The 22,500-nt window shown below is 46.4% G+C and overlaps 1 protein-coding gene across 1 annotated transcript in view; it reads right to left on the reverse strand.

Annotated features, from left to right (window-relative positions):
* Nucleotides 1-22,500, reverse strand: part of fars2 (phenylalanyl-tRNA synthetase 2, mitochondrial) — a 142,058-nt gene that overhangs the window by 98,076 nt on the left and 21,482 nt on the right. The window contains exons 2-4 of the mRNA XM_085363182.1: nt 3,461-3,783; nt 613-699; nt 68-127 (exon numbers count right to left, since the gene is read on the reverse strand). Of these exons, the coding sequence (XP_085219308.1) occupies nt 68-127; nt 613-699; nt 3,461-3,765 (452 nt within the window). The 5' untranslated portion in view covers nt 3,766-3,783. The remainder of the gene's footprint in view (nt 1-67; nt 128-612; nt 700-3,460; nt 3,784-22,500) is intronic.

The following is a 22,500-nucleotide window of genomic DNA, read 5'->3' on the forward strand; positions in this document are numbered from 1 at the left end:
TAAAAACAGGGTTAGTGACGCCGATGGAGGACGCCGAGCGCTCGCGGCAGAAGACATCGGCTCTCACCTGTTCAGGTAATAGTTGTCTCCTCGTTTCCTGCTGGGGTGTCCGGGCGGGATCAACAAGCTGTCAGCAAAACACAAAGACTCACAAAGTAACACTCGATAAATCAGAACAGCTGATGGAGCGACAGCGAGGTCCATCACAGTCCCTGTTTCGATGGAATCTGGGCTTTTAATGAGTCGGATAATTAACCGCTGACCTCCGCTGGAGCTGAGGGGGTCACGCACATTCAGCCAATGATCTGCACAAACTTGTTGAAACGTGTTGTGGAAATCAGGGGAAAGAGCCTGTAAGAAGGAACGTGACCCGCCAGCAACTCTGAGCGTCTTTGTGACAACACTTAAGAAAACATGAATCTGGACAACGTCCTTTGTGTTGTTGGAGTCGGGTCGCTTTGGTCGTGAAGCCACAGTGAAAAAGTGCAAAACCAGAGATGAACGTTCACCTTCAAAGGAAAAGTTGTGTAAAAGCATAAAGAAGATAAAGTAGACCACAGCAGCGTCTCTGTTCAGTGATATTAGTGGATAATGTGACGGGAAGCTGCCGACCTGTCAAAGTTCTGCTCCGTGGTCACCACAGGACTCAGGTTGTCGTGGACGGAGAAGAGGGGGTTTCCCGAACGGCCGATGTACGAGCTGCGGGTCAGAAACACCGTCAGAGTGAGCACACACACTGAAGACAGTTTAATCCTGCTGATGAAGCAATAACAGGATGAGCTGCGTCAAAACCAGGTCACATCACGACTGTATTTGAACTCACGTTAACTTCTTGTATAAACAGATGATTTAAGGTCCACACTGAGGAAATCTGTACTTATATGTAACACGAGTCACACACACACACAGATGATCTACACGCACACAGATGATCTGCACGCACATAGATGATCTACACGCACATACAGTGGGGCAAAAAGGTATTTAGTCAGCCACCGATTGTGCAAGTTCCCCCACTTAAAATGATGACAGAGGTCAGTAATTTGCACCAGAGGTACACTTCAACTGTGAGAGACAGAATGTGAAAAAAAAATCCATGAATCCACATGGTAGGATTTGTAAAGAATTTATTCGTAAATTAGGGCGGAAAATAAGTATTTGGTCACCTCAAACATGGAAAATCTCTGGCTCTCACAGACCTGTAACGTCTTCTGTAAGAAGCTTTTCTGTCCCCCACTCGTTACCTGTATGAATGGCACCTGTTTGAACTCATCATCTGTATAAAAGACACCTGTCCACAGCCTCAAACAGTCAGACTCCAAACTCCGCCATGGCCAAGACCAAAGAGCTTTTGAAGGACACCAGGAAAAGTATTGTAGACCTGCACCAGACTGGGAAGAGTGAATCTACAATAGGCAAGCAGCTTGGTGTGAAAAAATCAACTGTGGGAGCAATCATCAGAAAATGGAAGACATACAAGACCACTGATAATCTCCCTCGATCTGGGGCTCCACGCAAGATCTCATCCCGTGGGGTCAAAATGATCATGAGAACGGTGAGCAAAGATCCCAGAACCACACGGGGGGACCTGGTGAATGACCTGCAGAGAGCTGGGACCAAAGTAACAAAGGTCACCATCAGTAACACACTACAACGGCAGGGAATCAAATCCCGCAGTGCCAGACGTGTTCCGCTGCTGAAGCCAGTGCATGTCCAGGCCCGTCTGAAGTTTGCCAGAGAGCACATGGATGATACAGCAGAGGATTGGGAGAATGTCATGTGGTCAGATGAAACCAAAGTAGAACTTTTTGGTATAAACTCAACTCGTCGTGTTTGGAGGGAGAAGAATACTGAGTTGCATCCCAAGAACACCATACCTACTGTGAAGCATGGGGGTGGAAACATCATGCTATGGGGCTGTTTTTCTGCCAAGGGGACAGGACGACTGATCCGTGTTAAGGACAGAATGAATGGGGCCATGTATCGTGAGATTTTGAGCCAAAACCTCCTTCCATCAGTGAGAACTTTGAAGATGAAACGAGGCTGGGTCTTCCAACATGACAATGATCCAAAACACACCGCCCGGGCAACAAAGGAGTGGCTCCGTAAGAAGCATTTGAAAGTCCTGGAGTGGCCTAGCCAGTCTCCAGACCTCAACCCCATAGAAAATCTGTGGCGGGAGTTGAAAGTCCGTGTTGCTCGGCGACAGCCCCAAAACATCACTGCTCTCGAGAAGATCTGCATGGAGGAATGGGCCAAAATACCAGCTACTGTGTGTGCAAACCTGGTAAAGACCTATAGTAAACGTTTGACCTCTGTTATTGCCAACAAAGGTTATGTTACAAAGTGACCAAATACTTATTTTCCACCCTGATTTACGAATAAATTCTTTACAAATCCTACCATGTGGATTCATGGATTTTTTTTTCACATTCTGTCTCTCACAGTTGAAGTGTACCTCTGGTGCAAATTACTGACCTCTGTCATCATTTTAGGTGGGGGAACTTGCACAATCGGTGGCTGACTAAATACTTTTTTGCCCCACTGTAGATGATCTGCACGCACATAGATGATCTGCACGCACATATATGAGCTTCGCCAACGTCCGTATCAAAGACGTGTCTGCTCCGTTAGATTGTTCTTGTTTCTTCTTCTTCCTTCAGCTGCTCCCAGCATCCTCCTCAGTCACACCAACCCTCTGCACTTCACTCCACCCATGAACCTTCTGAGGTTTCCTCTCTTCCTCCTGCTCTGCAGCTACAACAGAGTCTCTGCTCTCACCTCCTTCTCCCTCGCTGCCTGCTAACATGCCCTCCCTAACTCCACCCAACCCTCAATTATAAAGTAAAAAACTGGAACCGTGGGCCCTTTGTGAGTGGAAAGTTTGTGACAGAGGGGTTTGCAGTGGATTAAAAATACCTCCAGAGGTGTACCTAATAATGTGGCCCATGAAAAATTTGATGCTTTCCTTGTCACAAATAAACGAAAACTAAATGCTTTTTAGATGTTTTAAAGTTTTATCGATCAAACAAAGGCTGGTGGGCAGGCAGGGTGTAAGTCAGGGAGGGAACAAGGAGGAGGGAAAGTGGGAGTAATGAGGAGCAGCGAGGAGCAGCGTGGAGATCACCCAGCAGCTCTGGGGTCTCCTCGTCATCTGCTGCTATCAGAGCACACAGGCTTTTCTAAAGACTAAAGTTCACGACCTGCTAAAAGGCAGAGCCATAAACCAATGTCAGCTCACGCTCGCAGTGACTGCTTAATGACTTCTGAATGCAGCATTAATGCGCTCGCCGTCGCTGTGATAGATTTCTGATGGCGAGAATCAGCAGCAGCTTTAACGATATTTCACTGCAGCCAAATTTACACTCGGCCGTCCCCAGAGACCCACGGAGCCTGCAGAGAGTTAGTCAGCATTTAAACTGAACACAACACCTGGCTGACGACCGCACTCGCTGCCTACCTGTAGAAGTGAGCTTTGATGCGCTCCTTGATCAGCCAGAGAGGATGATGGGATTGGTTGTGGAGGTTGCGGCCCACCTTTTCCAAGATCTTTGGAGTGACGTTGGTGAAGTCATCACGCGGGTATGACTGGCCTAACACCTGCGCCGAGTCCTGACCAATCACAGACTGAGGGGCGTGGCCCTTCGTGCTCAGCTGTCTCCATGACGCTGCGCAGCCATTAGGCCAGAACTCTGACAGGAGGTGGCGAAGAAGAGGGCGGGGCCAAGGCTGAAGATAAGGGAGGACTGACGGGGCGAATATCATGATAACAAATCCACGAAGCTGCAAGGACAAAACAAGGTCAATAAAATATGTGGAAAATGTTGGTTTCATGTTATAAACACATCAAAAAAGCCACAAACATCAGCTGTAGTTTTATCGCCATGAAAACGTCACCTGAAAAACGCGAAGGACGTTTGTTTAAAGGTCTGTTTGTGTTTCGACAGCCTGGAAAGCAACGAGGAAATAAACTAGGAAACAAAAGATGGCGCCAGGCAACAAGGTCACCTAGAGATGGAAGATGTTGCACTTTTGATTGCACCGGTCGCCTGGTGGGAGGCAACCAGTCTCCAAACAGCTGCTGCTAAACACAGATCATCTACACATTGCAACAATCTGTTTGTGGCGATGGGCGTGGCCTGTCTGTCTCCTCTGCAGTAGGCTGCGAGTGTGCAACACTGCACGATGACTGCACAGGTTGCCTCTCACCTGGCAGCCCGTCTCCAAACAGTCGCAGTCCGACTTTGAGCCAAGTCAGTTTGTGGTGATCAGACTCTCGGGGAAACTATAACAACTATAACCTCATAGCTGTTGATTTTTCAGATCCATCTGCAGTCAGAGTCGGAGTGAATCTCAGCAGGTACTGGACTTTGACAGGACTGCCTCTTCCCTTCCTATTCCTGTTAAACTGATAATAATAATAATATGTAATCATATGCCATCAGCGTATTGAAAACAGCTTTCCTGGGGCTGTGTTGGGTCACTAAAGGGCAGCAAAACTCCTAAAGATGCTCAATTTCTGAATGAGCAGGGACAGAATGACATGTTTCTCCATCTGATTACTCATATTTGCTTCTCTTAAGGTCTGCTTAGGTCTCGGCCGACTCCTGAGGTAAATATCTGTCTCTTCAGCTCATAAATGCTCCGCCGTGTTCACCCGCTCCTCTCTGACTGCGACTGCCTGCTGTTTGCTGCCGGGTTCAGGTGTTCGCCGATCAATCAAAGAGGCTTCAGTCTCCGAATTTATCATTTGCGGTGAAAAGGGTGGGGAGGGAAATGAGGAGGACGTGAATCAGAAGCGTAAAAATAAAACGGCAGCGTCTCAGCGGAGGTCAGATCAGGTGAGCGCTGCGGCTGCCGGCTTCATTTATAATTGCACTAATGGACAAACATTGAAAACAGCAAAGGTTAAAACGAGGCGCCATCCTTTTACTGCTTTCCATCATTTATCCTCTGACAGGAGGCGACACCATCGCCCTTTTACCCACACCCCTCAAATATTTGTACACACACACACACACACACACACACACACACACACACACACACACACACACTCTTGAGGAGCATCCCTGAATAAGACAAAGGGTGTTGCATTGCAGTGGCATTGCAGCAGAAAGGATTATTGTTCCTTAATCCAAGAAGCTTTTTACCTTTCCTCTGCAGCTGGTGTCATATTATACTGAACCGTACAGGCCAGCACGGAGGTCACACACACACACACACACACACACACACACACACACACACACACACAAACCTGTTTCTTCCAGAAAACACATCTCAAGGTTATTCTGACTTTAACAGGATGATGGAGTCGAGAGGTATTACTCTGAGGTGACACAGCCTGAATCGCCCACAGGCTTCACCATTCATCACGCCAGACAGTACCAAACAAAGATAGAATAAAAGCTGACAAATCAACAAATTCTTCCTCAGAGGAGCATTAATATATTCGGTAAAGGTCACGGCAGCTCGACCATGATTTGTCTTGTACACACTGTTCATAATTTGTTTGAAAACTGGCGCTAAAGGAAAGGTTATGCAAAGACCAGAACAGACGTCCTCTCTGTGGAGCTTTAATGTGTTTGTGGGCTTTACTGTCAGCGTCATAGATATTAATACACTTCTGTGAACTGAAACATTAAGCCTGAGGGGCAAAGAGAGGAAAACAAGCATCAGTTTAATGATGGGAGGTCAGTGTGGGTCCAACCTGAAATGGTTTGCCTCATATTTGTCCTCAGACGGTCAAGGCTTCAAGGATAAATGATCAAGAAGTTAACATCTGACATGTGGAGTCCCTCAGGGCAGCGTTTCGGGTCCTCTTATGTTTCTATTACATGTTTTAATAACGTGGAATCTGTAATTCATAAATTACTTTCTGGATGTCTGTGTGAGCTTTACTGATGACAACACTTAGTTATTGCACTAACAGCATAAATATATACTGCCCTGTCCACTCTGCTGCTGTGACAATGTGAACAACTCTGTGACGAATAAGGGCATCTTACCTCATCTTAAACCACACAGTTAGACTAAGCTGTTGAAGGAGGTAGCTGCTGAGCAGGTTCACCTCCACAGTCCAGGCCAGCAACAATCTTTGCAAGACCAGAAACTAAAAAGCTTCTTGTTCAGCATCAGCGATGGACGTAGAGGACGCCACCCTCTGGGTTACTGCATCCTGTTCTCAAGTCTCGAGGTGAGTGTTTTCCCCATATCAGTGTTTTGAAATTGGAGGGGAATTTAACGGTGACACCAAACACTCATTGGCTAACGACGTGTCAATTTAAAGTCATTAACCAACGAGCCTACCCTGGATAATCCTCCTTTCTGAAGCCTGACCACAGGTATCGCCTTCAAACCTGGAAACTACGTCCATGTTTTAACTGCTTATGTTCACAAACACCAATGACTTAAATGTACTGAACTCTTCCCATTCCCAATAACTTCTGATATCTTTTTAAGCTCCTCCTACTCTGTGACCTGTTTGGGGTCAGCATCAGGTTCAGATCCACTTCCTCATAGGTCATTTTGACCTGTTTGGCAAACACTAAAAGAAATGTTATAACAAAGGAAGTGTTAGAGACTTGATTTGAAAGGAAGCATCTTCCAGCTTCAGCCTAGCTCTGACTCGACCCAGGTTTAGTCAGTGATACTTTCCCGATCACTGAAATGCAACATGTCATGAAGTCCAGGTCGGCCATTCGATCAAATAAATACATAAAAAGTCACTTTAATAACATCCTGATATTTGCACTGATTGGTTTTTGTTACACTGATTTTATCATTGTCTTTTGTTCTATTAGGTTTGCTGAGCTTCATAAAGATACTTTCTTATATTATACCAAAGCTTTGAAACAGCTTTTTACTGATTTATTGATCAATGCCACACGCTGGAGTAAAATGAGTAAAATCTTCAATCTCTCTGTGGACCTGAGAGAAACGTGAAGGCGTCTGTCATCCTTCTGACTAAAGGTCATGTGACCTATCCAGTCGCCCTGCAGTGGGCGTACCTGCCGCTGTCCCTCTGTGGGGGTTCAGTCTAATGATTTTTAAGACACAACACCTCCATCTTTCTTCTCTCGAGCGTCACTCTGAAAATGCGTCCAAAACTTGCCTCCGTCTCAGCTTCTGTCTCTTCCTTTTTCCTCTCGTCGGAGCTGACCTTCCTAGCATGCGATCAGCACCATATGCCTGTTCCCATGGCGCCAAACGCCGCCGCCACACATGCACATATGAGCGCCCACACACACGGACACACATGTAGAGTAAATACACATGGTTTATGTAATAAACTGCAGAGCTGGCATTAAGCTGCAGTTACCACGGACGGATGGAAACACGAGGCGCTTTACGGACCGCCGGCTGAACGAAAGTTTGCAGCTTCCAGAGAAGGAAATAAATTATTGTGATTTTAGAATATTTCTGGAGTTATAAACAACATTACACAACGCTTTGGTAGTGCCTCCGATTTTTGACTGTGGCAAAAAGAAATCCATCATAATCATATTAGTGTAACAGCATCAGCAAGTGTGAAAATGAAGAATCATCCCCAACGAGAAGATTGTCAGAAGATCAGAACCAATCGATGAAAACAACGATGGACACACTTCCTGTTGGGCTCATGAGCTTTGTGAGGCTGTTGTTTCAGCTTTTTTAATCTGGCTGTGACGGTCTGAAGTTTGGAAGAGTTCAAAGGTCTCAGCAAAACCTCAAAGAGCTCCCTGTAGGTGGAGGAGGAGGTGGGGTTGGTGGATGGGTCAACCAAACATCAGACTGTAACGTTCGTGTTTCTTCATTTCCTTTATGTTTTAATATCACTTCAATCTTCAGCCTTTACAAAACAAAAAGCTGCTCTTAGTTTCTATTTCAGGTTACACACCTGAGTGACCTTTGAGTGAGGTCAAAGGTCACTCATCATAGTGACCAAATGAATATACCCAAGAGCAGAGAGAGGAAGAGAGAGACTCTAAAGAAGGAAAGGATTTTTTTTAAACAGAGTCGAGAAGTCGAGCAAAGCAAAACATTAGATCAGATCAAATTTTAATGAGTCCTGTGGCAGAGCGGCTGTGTACGGGTAACCACGCCGCTCTGCTCGCAGCTCCATGTTCGTTCACCCCGAGCCGTGTCCAAACACACACACAGATTAGGATGTTTAACAGCTGGAGTCGGTGTGTCTGAGAAGACTCTGACACGGCTGTTGACCTTCTGGAACATTTAATTTGGGAAAACAGGATGGAGAGAGTGCCAGGAACTCGTTCCCCCGAGCAGATGATTTCAGGGAAACGATGATTCCCTCCAGCTCGGAGGTGTTTACCAATAAGACTTCTGTTTAAACCCAGATGTTTCCCACGACGCTGTGAGTCGTCGTCCTTTTTGTCTCATGCGAAGAGCACAGAGATCACAAAGCTGCTGAGTTTATTCCTCCAGAGCTGCAGATTTTCCCCTCTTTGACTTTTTCTAAACCTCCAGACTCTCAGTGCACACTGGGACAGACTCCAAGTCCTCCGTCTCAGACTGCAGTGGGTATCTGCAGTCCTCCCTTTGACATGGAGGTCCTCTGTGAGGTGCAGCAGGTGGAGGACTGGCTTTAGAGTGAGGGTTGCTGTCGCAAACTAAAACGGTCGAGAGTGTGCCTGAAGGATCCATCCACCCACTAACGTCCTGTCACTCATCGAGCCAAAATCGGGATCAGTCGAAACGACCCTCCACCCACAGGAGGAGCAGATTGATGAGGGTCAGGCGGAGGTTTGGTGGACCTGCTGAGACGCCCGATTCACAAATGTGCTTGTCACAAACAATCTCTGATTTCCTGACGTACTCAAGCTTTCATTACTTTCACATGCAGAGGCCTGCGATGTCCACGTGCGATCAAGAGACTTGGACAAACTCTTTAGCCGAGTCCCAGCAGAGGGAGGCGTGTATTCAAACACCCTTTTTCCAAATTCAGCACAGGCTTCAGAAGAAGGAACACGTACTGAAACAACAAAAATAACTTCCCACACGTCTTTTTCTGAGCAAGGCTTAAGGTTCAGACCAAGATTAGTCTTTTAAAGATGAGCACATGAGTGGCTGAGTCAAAGGCGAGCGTCCAATCTGTGTGCGGCGGTGGGTAAAAACCGTTTCCACACTCCGCTGTTTCTTTAATAAATGAACAAATAAAGTATCCAACAAGAGAAATGTGACAAATTACTGTTGCAGATAAAATGTGTGGCGATGGAGGAAGTGAAACATGATTCATCATGTGTGAAAGTTGCTGAGAAATTCCCTTGTTTGGCTGCCAGTAAGTTGTTCTGACTAACCAGCATCGGGCTGCAGCCAACGGTGAAGCTGTGATGTGACTTCTGAAGCTGCCAGCTGAAGAAAGGTGGCAAGAGAGACGGCGCCAAGGACGCGCTGCGGCGCTCCGTCCAAACACGACAAGAAAGGGAAAAAAGTCCAACGCGCGTCAGAAAGACGGAGAAAAGAAGTCTGGATGTGACAAAAAACGAAGACAGCGGGAAACACGGCGCCTCAGACAAACCCGACGGGCGCCGAGGTTACAGTGTCACGTGAACACGCACGCGCAGGCGCACGTGATGAAACGGACGTCAGTCAGACGTGAAGTTCAGCGCCGTGCGAGTGACACGAAGACGTAAAGCGACACACAAACGCACACAGAGGCGTTCTCCAGCAGCGGATTTAGTGCAGAGGGATTCATTCAGCCTGTAAAAAGTGACGCCGTGATGGAGAGAGGCGGTAAATTACACACTGCAGAGGGAGAGAGGAGCAGGGAGAGGCCTGCAGGCACAGAGACGTACTGTACCGGACATAAATTCATCCAGCAAACGTCCATCCGAGGCAGGACGCTCTGGGACCTCAGCTAAACCGAGGCTGCGCTTAAAGGTGAGAGAAATTCAACTTCTGCAGACGGCAGAGTGATCAGCAGCCAATCAAATCACCATTTGAGAATATCCTGAAAGAGCGAGGCAATGAAGTTCAACACTGAGGAGAATGAAAGGCTGTTTAGGAAAGTTACAGGCGAATAGCATCCATCCATTTTCTGCTGCAGCCGCCTCCTCCAGAAGAAGGAGGCCCTGATGCTGCAGGGCCTCCTCCTGGTAGGACATCACCTAGGAGGCCTTCTAATCAAATACCCAAACCATCTAACTGCCTCCTTTTGATGTGGAGGAGTAGTGGCTCTATTTTGGGCTATTCTGAAAAGATGGAGCTCCTCATCCAGTCCAAGGCGGAGCCCAGACTCCCTTCAGAGGAAACTAATTTCTGCTACTTTGGTCTGATTTGGTTTGATCTCATTGTTATGGTCACTACACAGAGCTGGAGGTGAGCATAGGAACGTAGCTGTAGAGGTTAATCTACAGCAGCATCACTGCCGTTCCCATTCACAGGCTAATGCTAACTGCTAATGCAACCTAGGATGCTAAAGGCGTGTGCTGCTGAACTTGGGGAGCCGCTACAACGAGTCTTCAACCTCAGTCTGCGACTGGGGAGAGTGCCCGCCCTATGGAAGACATCCTGCATCGTCCCGGTCCCCAAAAAAAACCGGCCCAATGAGCTGAATGACTTCCGACCGGTGGCACTGACGTCACATCTTATGAAGACTCTAGAGCGGCTCTTCCTCAACCTCCTCCGACCACAGGTACAACATGCCCAGGACCCACTACAGTTTGCATACAAGGCGGGTGTCGGAGTGGAGGATGCCATCCTGTACCTCCTACACAGAGCCCACTCACACCTGGATGGGGGAAAAGGCACGGTCAGGATCCTGTTTCTTGACTTTTCCAGTGCCTTTAATACCATCCGGCCCTGTATGCTTCAAGAAAAACTGAACAGGATGGAGGTGGACCCCTGCCTGGTGGCTTGGATCTCCGACTACCTCACCGACAGACCACAGTACGTCAGGCTGAAGGACATCACGTCTGACACTGTGGTCAGCAGCACAGGAGCACCACAGGGAACTGTGCTGTCCCCTCTTCTCTTCACCCTGTACACCTCTGACTTCTGCTACAACTCTGAATTATGCCACATTCAGAAGTTTGCAGACGACACAGCCATCATGGGGTGTATCTGGGATGATCAGGAAGAGGAGTACAGAAGTCTGGTGAGGAACTTTGTCGCATGGAGTCACACAAACCACCTGCAACTCAACACCTCAAAGACTAAGGAACTGGTTGTGGACTTCGGGAGGTCCAGAGAAGGTCCACTGCCGGTTCAGATAGAGGGGGAGGAGGTGGAGGTGGTCAACAAGTACAAGTACCTCGGGCTGTGGGTGGACAATAAACTGGACTGGTCATGCAACACAGAGCACCTGTATAAAAAAGCCCAAAGCCGACTGTACTTCCTCAGGAGGCTGAGGTCTTTTAACATCTGCAGGAAGCTCCTGAGGATGTTTTACCAGTCGGTGGTTGCTGGAGTACTTTTCTATGCTGTGGTGTGCTGGGGGAGCAGCACAGCAAAGAAGGACTCATCCAGGCTGGAGAAACTGATCAGGAAGGCTAGCTCTGTGGTCGGCATGAAGCTGGACACTCTGGTGACAGTGGCAGAGAAAAGGACATTAAAGAAACTGATGGACATTATGGACAATGCCAGGCATCCTCTGCACACGGCCATTAACAACCAGAAGAGTCTGTTCAGTGACAGGTTGCTTCTCCCAAAGACAAGAACTAACAGACTTAAAAACTCCTTTGTCCCACACGCCATCAGACTGTTTAACTCCTCTCTGGAGGGGAGAGGGAGGGGAAACAGGAGGACAAAGGAGGGGGGAACAACTAAGCTGTAGTGCCTCTGCACCTCACTGTGCAATACCTTTTGTGCAATACTTTTGTAAATAGTCAACGGTGCAATAGACTCAATACTTGAAATGTGCAATTCACTTGTATTTTTATTTTTATTCCTATTTATTCTATTTATCCCCTTCGTATATTTTATTTATATTGTCTCTGTATTTATATATATGTGTGTGTGTGTATAACTCTGTAACTTCTGTCGGTGCTGTGCTTTTTTGGAAATCGAATTTCCCAGAGGAACCCACCCGAGGGATTAATAAAGTTCTATCTTATCTTATCTTATCTTATCTTAACCAGCTGGCCAAGCGTTCATTTGAATCCTGTTTAATCCAAACCCTGCTGCATATACAGGAGCCTGAGTGATCACTTTAGTTTTTATTATTCCTGTGCAGAAACCAAAGATGGAGAAAGAGACAGCAGTCAAAGTCAGAGGAGTGGAATATTTTTGTATCAAACACAAACCAACACAGTGACATTACCAACACTAAAAATGTAAATTAGCCAACTGAAGACGGTTTGATTCAGGTCCGGCTGTATCTAAATAAAACTATAAGTATATGTTGTACACGTCTGAGGACAGCTTGCATGTAAACAGGTGCTTACACTCAGGGACCTTTTGACGTCTGGCACGTCCCCGAATTCATTTATCTATTTGTTTCTGTACGAGTCTGTGTGTGCGTCCGTACTGTGTGTGTCAACGTTAATGAGAGGACGAAGGTTATTTTTAAAGGTTAAACTTCACAGTGACGGCCTGATGGTGGTAGCCGTAGGCGGGAGGGCTCCGGGGCAATGATGGCGTCTTTCCCAATTATTGACCTGTTTTGTTTCCTCTGCAGGAAATGAACAGAAGTCATGTGATGTCCTCTGAAGTGATGGAAACCCGACGGCGTGTGAATGAGCAGGTGGCTTCTCTCTCGCCGCCTCTGCAGGCGCATCAGTGTCACTCGCCCCCTCCCATCAGAGGGAGTCCCTCTCTGGCACTGTGACCACTTCCTGCGGCTCACGTCTGTCTTCCTGTTCACGACACACACAACTCACTCGTCAGCACAGACAGTTACACAACCTGGGACGCCCCCCTCTCGCCGTTATTCTCCCTGAATGAAATGCAGAGTGGTGATGGTTTAACGCAGTAAAAATACACATCGATTAACATCTTTTATGAGCCGTAGAGGAGCATTAAACTCACTTCTATCCTTATAATGACAGATTTTTAAAGATGTTACCCTGTGATGCATGACTACATGATTTTTTTTTATGTCTACAGTAAATTATGCACCCAATAATGGACTAAGTATATCATTTTTATCTTACTTTGTAGAGACTAAACCTTCTAGGCTAGTCTACTGCCATGATAAACGTGCACTTTAACATTTTCTTCATGTATTACTAACTATTTTAATGCAATAAGATCTTCCCCGAATCTCTCTGCTGCCTCCAACAGCCTGTGGAGTCTTTTCTGTACGATGCACAATAAATTTGAGTGAAGGGTTAGATACTCGTACCCACTCAGAACACCTCTATTTCCCTTTTTAGCTCCAACAGTTAGCAACACTAGCTAGTATTAGCTTAGAAATAGAGTTGACTAATCACAAATGTCACGAAATGACACACAAGAGGACAAAAGGCCGTCTTTATTGCGCCTGATGTTAGCTAACATCAGGTTAGCTAACATCAGGTTAGCTAACATCAGGCACCGCAGCTAAGTTAAAGCTAGCCGGCAAACTCGGATACAATTGGCTAGCTACTTTAAGCAGCTAAACTGATCCATGACACATATTTCAACTAAACTACACAAGATTTTAGATATCAGTGGCAGAAAGCAAAGATGTGTAAGTAACACTTGCTTTCCAAAGTAACAGCCAACATGGTGGCAGTTAGCCAGCTAGCTGTAAATTAGCTATGCAGCATCTATCTGACACTGATGGAACTTTACATCCAAGTCAGCTTTGCTATTACTGCACTAACACTGAGGTATACACCACACTCACCACTTCAGCAGGTATCAGGTGTTCAGCTGCTTGCTAACACAAATATCTAATCAGCTAATCACATGGCACCAACTCAGGAGTTGCTAAAGTTTAAACATCAGAATGGAAAGAAATGGGATTTCAGTTACTTTGAACGTTGTATGGTTGTTGATCCCAGATGAGCTCGACAGAGTACTGCAGGGATTTACGGACACAACCGTCTCTAGGGTTTACAGAGGATCGTTCAACGCCTTTCTGCTAAAAACAGGGAACTGAGGTTACAATTCACACAGCTCACCAAACGCCGCCCGGCTTGATGAGTTTTTGCTGCGACATTCAGATAGTAAACCTGGTTTTAAAACATGATGATGAGCTCACGGCACTCAAATGGCCTCCAAATTCACCAGACCTCAGGAACCTTTGGGCTGTGGTGCAGCAGGATTCATATCACAAATGCAGCAAACAAATGTGCATCAGCTCTGTGAGGCTGTTGTGCCAACATGGACCCAAATCCCTGAGGAGCGTTTCCAGCTCCTCACTGAATGGCATGAATAATTAATGCAGCTCTGACATACAGTTCATACGATAGAGCGAGACTTCAGGACAGTGTGGCGCGACTCACTGCTCAGGTTCGTGCTTCCTGAACACAATGTGTGTGTGTTCTTTAGCAATAATAGGTTGTAAGCTTTATGGATCATGTATCTGTAGCAAGTTTCAAATCTTCTCAAGTTAATTATCACAGAAACGCAGTGAAACCTGGATCTGCCCGAGGGAAACGAGCCTGCCCAAACTCTGATGGATGGTTGAGAAAACGCTCGTGAATCATTTCAGATTTGTAGCATCCTGTCGAGTTTAATCCACCTTCCTTCGTTTCACTCTGACTTCCAGCTTCACACTGTTGTGTTTACATTTGATCTGTCCTCGTATCGGCTTAATAAATCCCCCGCGAGGCGCTCTGAGTCATGCTGACCTGTACGAATGTGTTATACTAATAAAGTTTGACTGATTGATAAAGTTTTTCATGTGCGCGTGGTTCTGCTGCTGCTGAGGAACGTCGGTTATTTCATGACCTGCGGTGTGAAGGAGGACAGTTATCTGCCTGACACGCTGTATATATGCAGCCATAAAGCAGCGCGACTGCAGCATCTATGCATCAGAGTGTGTGTGTGTGTGTGTGTGTGTGTGTGTGTGTGTGTGTGTGTGTGTGTGTGTCATGATAAGTGTGCCTGTGGGGCGGCCGGGCTGCAGCAGGATTTACAGGCGCTGTAGTCGATACAGCAACGTTTATTTAAAACAGCACGTCCCGGAACGACCCCGCATCCATCTTCACTCCTCCTCCTCCTCCCCCCAAGCTTCTCTTTAACCCCCCTACACTGTCACCTCGTCCTCCTCCTCCTCCATCTTTGTTGCATCTGTTGAAGCAGCACCCCACACACAGTGCTCACAAAGGCTAAAGGTTCGCTTGATTTATAGATGCTAGAGCAGAAGTGAGCTGTCAGGAGAGGCTAACAAGAAAAACAAAATAAAACTGATGGTCTGGGAAGTAAAATGTGCCTCCAAACTGCTTTGTTTTAAACTGAAATAAACAACAAACCGCTGCTCACGCCGCAGAGTGTGGAAACAAGGACGTAGCCACCGTGCAAATATTAGCAAACGCTCTCCTTAAAAGCTTTCAGCTTGATTTCAACACCATCGTAGCTTTTTGAAGGTCCCACGTATGAGGCTGCGGTAGAGTTCTTATCATAGATTTAGCATCACGGTTGTATTTAAAACACAGCCTATAGCCACTGTGACGTCAGCAAGGAGCAGACGGCCGAGTTGATTAAACTCCACCGAGACAGCGGTGACGCTAATCAGAAAGATAGACCGTCACATTTCACCGCTGTTTACTTCCGGCCGACCCGACCTTCTGAGGACCCGCCCACGTAGACCGCGAAGGCCGGGTCCTCAGGAGGATGCAGCCCATGAATTTGGACACGATTAAAACTCTGGAACAAACGGGAAGCATTCCAGTCTTTCCTTTATTAATCTATAAAAATAAATAAACATACAATAAATACACGATGACGTCTGGTTTGCTGTTAGTCAAATTTAGGTTACTTGTGTTGGTTTGGTACTGATAGTTTTTAAAAGCATTAGCTAACTCATTGGCTAATGCTAACTGAATATCCAGACAATGTGATTGGTCAGTTGCAGCACTGACCCTGGACAACACTACAATGATGGTGTAGGAAAAACGCCAACACATCGGATCACGCCCATAACGCTGCCATCACCATGTTACAGATGATGTGATACGCTTCATATCAGGAGCCGTTTGTCACTCTGCAGTTCTTCTTCTCAGCGTAACCAGAGGTTTGCACTGTGAGACTGTCACTACTGCACAGTACTGCAGCTCAGCGGCCATCATCCTGTTTGTTCTTCCTCTCCTGCAGTCTGCTGTCGTCTCTGCTCACACAGACACTCTCTTCTCTGCAGCGACAGAAACTTTACTTTTATTCTGAGTCCAGTTAAACGAGGGGAGATGCTCGGGAGAAGCTGCCTTCACCACACTGAGTATGATGGAAGAAAAAGGAGAAAAAGTCTCCTCCAGCTTCCTGTTTCCCACCTGAACCAGTCACATGACTGAAACCAGCTTTGAAGAACAGACGTCCAGTTAAACCTGCGTCAGCTTTAATCATGGCTTTAAAAACCCCTTCCAGGAGCCTCCGGGTCACTGCGGCACTGCAGGAAACACCTGAAACACCTGAGCAGTGCCGGCTTCACGTGAGGGAGTTTGTGAATGAAACAGCAGCGGAGCTCGTAGATGAGCATTATTTATCCTCCCTGATTTATTTGTTTTCATTGTAATACTCCTTTTTTCCTTCTCATCGTTCATTAATATTACATGGAGGCTCTGTGCCGTCGGCAAACTCTTTGTCTTCATGGAAATCCAGTCCGGCAGCGGCAGCTCGGAGCTTCTTTATGAATGTAAGAGGCCGGTCGGTCGGTCAGTGCATCGATCGGTCGGAGCCGTCGCCGTCCTGAGGGACAGCGAGGGCCGATCCGAATCAATCATCCTCTGCTGTGGCAGCTCAAAGCTCGGTTTTTCTCCCCCGATCTGTCAGATTCAGCAAACAGCAGCTGGAATATGTGGAGCCGGCAAAACACAAAGTTAACTGAAGTTCCCGTACAGCAGGCCGACGACCTTCACTGCCAGGGCCGGAAATATCTGCACGGAGTCAGAAGACCTGAAGCTTATGACAGCGACAGAGTCTATCCAGCTCACAGGCCACCACAGTCCAGAGGACGCCACAAACACCACCGTGAGCACGGATGAAGCCCATCGGGTGACCGGCGTCGCGCCGTCAGCCGGATGTGTTTATCAGCGTGTTTATCAGCTGCTGCAGGTACGCCCAGCTGCACGAACTTTAGCAAGAAACTAAACTTTTAGCAAAATAAAGACAAAAATAATGCAGGTTGAGTTTAATTTGACTGAAGTCTGAGAGCAGATGGAGCTCATCAAACAAATCTCTCACATGAGGATTCATCCACGCTAGCCCCCGAGGTTCAGCTAGGTTTCTTTTCTTAATTTAGTGCTTGGGTGGCACATTTTTAAAGAACATATGTAAAGAACCGCGGCTGTTGCAGCTGTTGCAGCTGTTGCAGCATGCGCAGTGGTTAAATGTAAACAAACTCTTTTTATTATCCTACTTCTTAAAGTTCATGAATGCAACAAACACAAAGATGAGGCATTACTGTCAGGAGTATGCAAAGTAAAAAATGATCACCCACGATGCACTGCAGCGTCGCCACACGTGGAGGAACATGATTTACTGTCCTGGCGTGCTTTAGGCCTCAGACCTGGAGACTGGTCAACAGCCAGTATTGTTCCCTTACTGGTTTTGACTGGTTACTGGAGGTTGCTGGCAATCAGTGTCAAACTGATAGCTAAAGGCCCATTCAAGATCTACCTGGTAACCACTGGTTACTAGGGAAACACAGCTGTTCCGCAACCGCTACCTGCAACCATCAAAACCCTCTATTGGTTGCTAGGGGGTGCTCTTTGCCTTCAAAGTAAAAGCGGTGCCTTTTCAAATGTGTAGGTTATCGTAGAAATGCAACTTAAAGAGGCGCCATGTTCGGTGCTGTGGGCGTGGCTCGTTTAGCCATCAGACACACAACAGTGGCGGTACGGGCTACAGCGTCTCCATCTGCGCTCCCTGCCGCCATCATGGACCGACTGGGCGGTTCCAATGTTCTGAGCTAACAGACCAACATGAGGGGGCGCCCCTGCTGAACCCTCAGACTGGGAACTCTGGACCGCTGAATTCTCACTTCACGTCAAACATGATGTTAAATTATAGAGATTTCAATCAAGACAAAATCAGAATGATGATTATTTTGTGACCCAATCACGTGGCGTGGCTTTGGATCCCTGGGCGAGCCGAGTCCAAGACAAAACATCTCATCTCTCTGTGCCGCCCGCGCGAGCGGAGAAACCTGTACGGCTTAAATGTAATTGAGATGAAAGGTGTTTGTAATATTGACGCTTTCTGCCTCAGAACGTTCAATAATTCAGCGCCGACAGCAGCTCGCTTTAAAGTCGCTCTGATCGCTCAGGTTCTCACATTCACTGGTAAAAATAACTTTGGATGGAGCTTCACCTCTGACTGCAGGACGACCTGAAACACCGACCACCTGTGAGTGTGTGTGTGTGTGTGTGTGTGTGTGTGTGTGTGTGTGTGTGTGTGAGAGAGAGAGACAGGAAGTGTGTAGGCGTGAGAATCCTGGCTGCGATACAGTAAACATATGCTGAGGAGACACTGGAAAGATTGCAAATTGGAAATTGAAACTATGCTGCAAACACACACACACACACACACACACACACACACAGACACACACACAGACACACGAACACACGAACACACAGACACACACACACACACACACAGACACACACACACACACAGACACACACACACACACACACACACAGACAGACACACACACACACAGACACAGACACACACACAGACACACACACAGACACACGAACACACACACACAGACACACACACACACAGACAGACACACAGACACACACACACACACACACACACACAGACACACAGACACACACACACACACACACGAACACACACACACACAGACAGACACACAGACACACACACACACAGACACACACACACACACACAGACACACACACACACAGACACACAGACACACACACACACACACACACACACACACAGACAGACACACACACACACAGACACACACACACACACACACACACACACAGACACACACACAGACACACAGACACACACACACACACAGACTCACACACACACACACACAGACACACACACAGACACACAGACACACACACACACACAGACTCACACACACACACACACACACACACACACAGACACACACAGACACACACACAGACAGACACACACACACACACACACACACACACACAGACAGACACACACACACACAGACACACACACACACACACACACACACACACACACACAGACACACACACAGACACACAGACACACACACACACACACACACACACACACACACACACAGGGAGGGGTTTTTAGCCAATTTCGGCGCTTTGCAATTCATATCTGCCGTGTTTGGGGATTTGATGGAGGCAGACGTTTAGCTGTCACCCACACACGGCGGCGTCCTCTGGGTGTGACGGCAGGCAGGAATCTGCTCGCTGATAATTACACAGTATTGGCACGACGCTGACACATTTCAGCAGCTTTATGAAAACACGCTGCGGCTGTAAATAGACAAAGTGTTTGTATGAAAATAAAATGCAAAACGAGCCGTGAAATTCTGAACGAGACAAATGGAAGACGGTTCATTTGGAGGCTGCAGATCCCCGACAGAGACGGTAATGTTTCATTTATTCTTATAAAACAGAAACACGTCGCAGATGAAGGTCTGATTTGCTCACATTTAATGTTGGCAGATAAACTCAGTCACTCAAAGCTTGTTGGAAGTCAGAATGAACGAAACGGCAACAATAAATAACATACAGAAATGAAAGAGTGACTTCCTAAAATAATTATGATTCCTGTTGTCACCCAGACCCTTTAAATAAAAAAAGTTTGGCCTTCTTTGCTGATATTTAAAACCGGATGACAGGAGAGTGTGGAGAAGGATTATTACAGGATTTATTACATTTCTATTTTTTTAAGTTTAATTTCAATTTCTAAATTTTATTTTCCTCTTTTTTTATTTACATTTTTCCAATTTTATACTCAATTTCTAAACTTTTTACTTAAATGTTTACCTTTTTTTAAATTTAATTTTCACCTTTTTTGCATCCTATTTCTTATTTTTTTATTTTTTTACATGGAAATGTTGCATTTTATTTCCTTTTGTTTTCCTTCTGGATTTATTCCTGTAGGCACCAACTTCACGTGCCTACTTTGATTTGTAGTTTACTGTTGATATTGCTGATTAGCGATCTTTGGTCCTCTGTCTTTCATGCACCAAAGCTGCATTATTAGCATTAGCTGACTCATAAAGCTGCTCTCCGTGTTGGAGCTGACTATGATCCACCCAGGAAAGTGTTTCATGATTTAGCAGTGGGATCATTTCCTTCTGGTCCTCCTTTCACAACCAGAGGAGTCGCCCCCTGCTGGCCACTAAAAAAGTGCAGACTTAAGGCACCCACACTGGCTTAACTATGTCCATTATTTCCATGGAGTCAGTGGTGGAAGCCGCTCGCTGAGCCTGGTTCTGTTGCAGGTTTCTTCCAGTTAAAGCAGACGTCTTCCTCCTCAGCGTTTGCAGAGGCTGCCCTGACTGCATTGTTGGGTTTTACCTTAGAATAAAGCAGCTGCAGGTGACTGCTGTGAGCCACACTCTGAATGTGTTTAGGGACCGAGTCACTGCTGGAGCCTCTAGTGGACATTAGAGGAAGTGCAGTTTTTGACCCTTATTCCTTGCCTTGAATGTCGTCTTCAGACCCACAGTCAGACTTTAAGACTCACGGTTCCTCCTGAACAGCAGAACGTTCCTGAGAACGGCTCAGATCACAGAGGATAACGCAGAGCGCCCAATGAAATCGAAAGCTTGTTTTTTATCCACCTGTCTGCAGATAAACTCTGACTCTCTGGTTCTGGAGAGCCAGCTTATGGCGTGATCCTTTAAAACCGAGTCGGGATCTTCTTTATGCACAGCGGCTGTTCTTCACTGGAAACTGCCACGTCTGTAGAAACCAGAGCGGCGGAGGAAGCGGCGAAGGAAGCGTGCGAAGTCGGCGGCTGGCAGGTGCGAGCCGTGTTGAGAGGTAATTGGCGGCAGAGCGAGGATGAAAGGCTGATCAGGTGACGTGCAGGTCGACCTGACTGACAGCACAATCCTCCACGTGCAGGCGTGCTCTGCCTCGACAAATGTGACCGAATCTCAGGAGGAAGTAGAGCGTGTGATCCGTTCTGTGATCTATCAGGTCAAACGTAAGACTGTAGTTCAACAAAGACAGATCAGGAAGGCAGTAACGAGGGAGGGGGGCTGCTCTCCGGGGGGGCTGATCACTGTAGGACACATGAGCACAAACCACACGTCTGGTTTTCACTCTCACTGATAACTCATTAACCCTTTAAAGACCATCACAGACCCAAGTCCACCAGAGTTTATCTTCATATTTTTACCTGCTGCAGTGACGTTTTTGAGCATTTCAACTTGCTGTACATCAACACAACCGTTAAATTCACATTTTCATAATATGTATGCATTAAGTCCAGAGTAACCACAGGAACATCCCTACTGAGGTGCGTCCCTCAAAACTGTCAATGCAAAGAAGTTCGAAAGTCCAACCACAGGAGGTTTATTTCGAGTGTCGTCATAGTTTCATTTTTGAGAAATTTATAAACTGCAGGAAAAACAAAAATATTATTCTGCACAATTTGCAAAATAAAACAGTGTCAAAATAAAGTATTTCCAACAAAGTCAAACACACCAGCAAACATTTGAAAGGCTCTGCAGGGAAAAAGAACTACACTTCCCATGAAGAATGACATCACTTCCGGTTTTCACAGGTAATAGTGGAAATGCGATTGTTCGTACTGACGTTTTTCCACCATAGAAAGTGCTGTGAACAGCTGATCAGATCTGAATGCATGTAAGCTCTGGTTTCATGTGTAAAAACTATATTGCACTAGTCTGTTTGACCTGCTCCCCTCAGGCAGGAGGCTCCGGTCCATTCGCACCAGAACCTCTCGCCACAAGAACAGTTTCTTCCCCTCTGCTGTTGGACACATGAACAATAACCACATGACTGTCCCCGCCACTAACACATGACCCTACGCTGTGTCACTGCATCATTTCATGTTTGGCACTGATCACCACCTGCACTCATGTATATATCTTTCTACGTAGCACTCATAATTCTTATTCTCATGTATATATCTCATGTATAGCTCATGCACATATCTTTCTTTCTACATAGCACTTTAATTCTTATTGTCTGCACTGAAGCACCGCAGCAATTTCCTAATGTTGTAAACCTCAACATCTGGCAATAAACCCATTCTGATTCTGATTCTGATTCTGATTCTCATGTGGGGATTTAAAATTAGTTACACAATCGGGAGCGTGCCTTTAAAAAATGGGCTTTGAAAGGTTTTAAATAAATGAAGCTCTAATGTTTCAGTTCAGTGTAGAAGAAACTTTAACAATAACAGTTTCAACCTGACGC

The sequence above is a fragment of the Diplotaxodon limnothrissa genome, linkage group LG9 (assembly GCF_057381915.1).
Source record: "Diplotaxodon limnothrissa isolate DT_005_m linkage group LG9, D_limnothrissa_male_GT1.1, whole genome shotgun sequence".
NCBI classification, from domain to species: Eukaryota; Metazoa; Chordata; class Actinopteri; order Cichliformes; family Cichlidae; genus Diplotaxodon; species Diplotaxodon limnothrissa.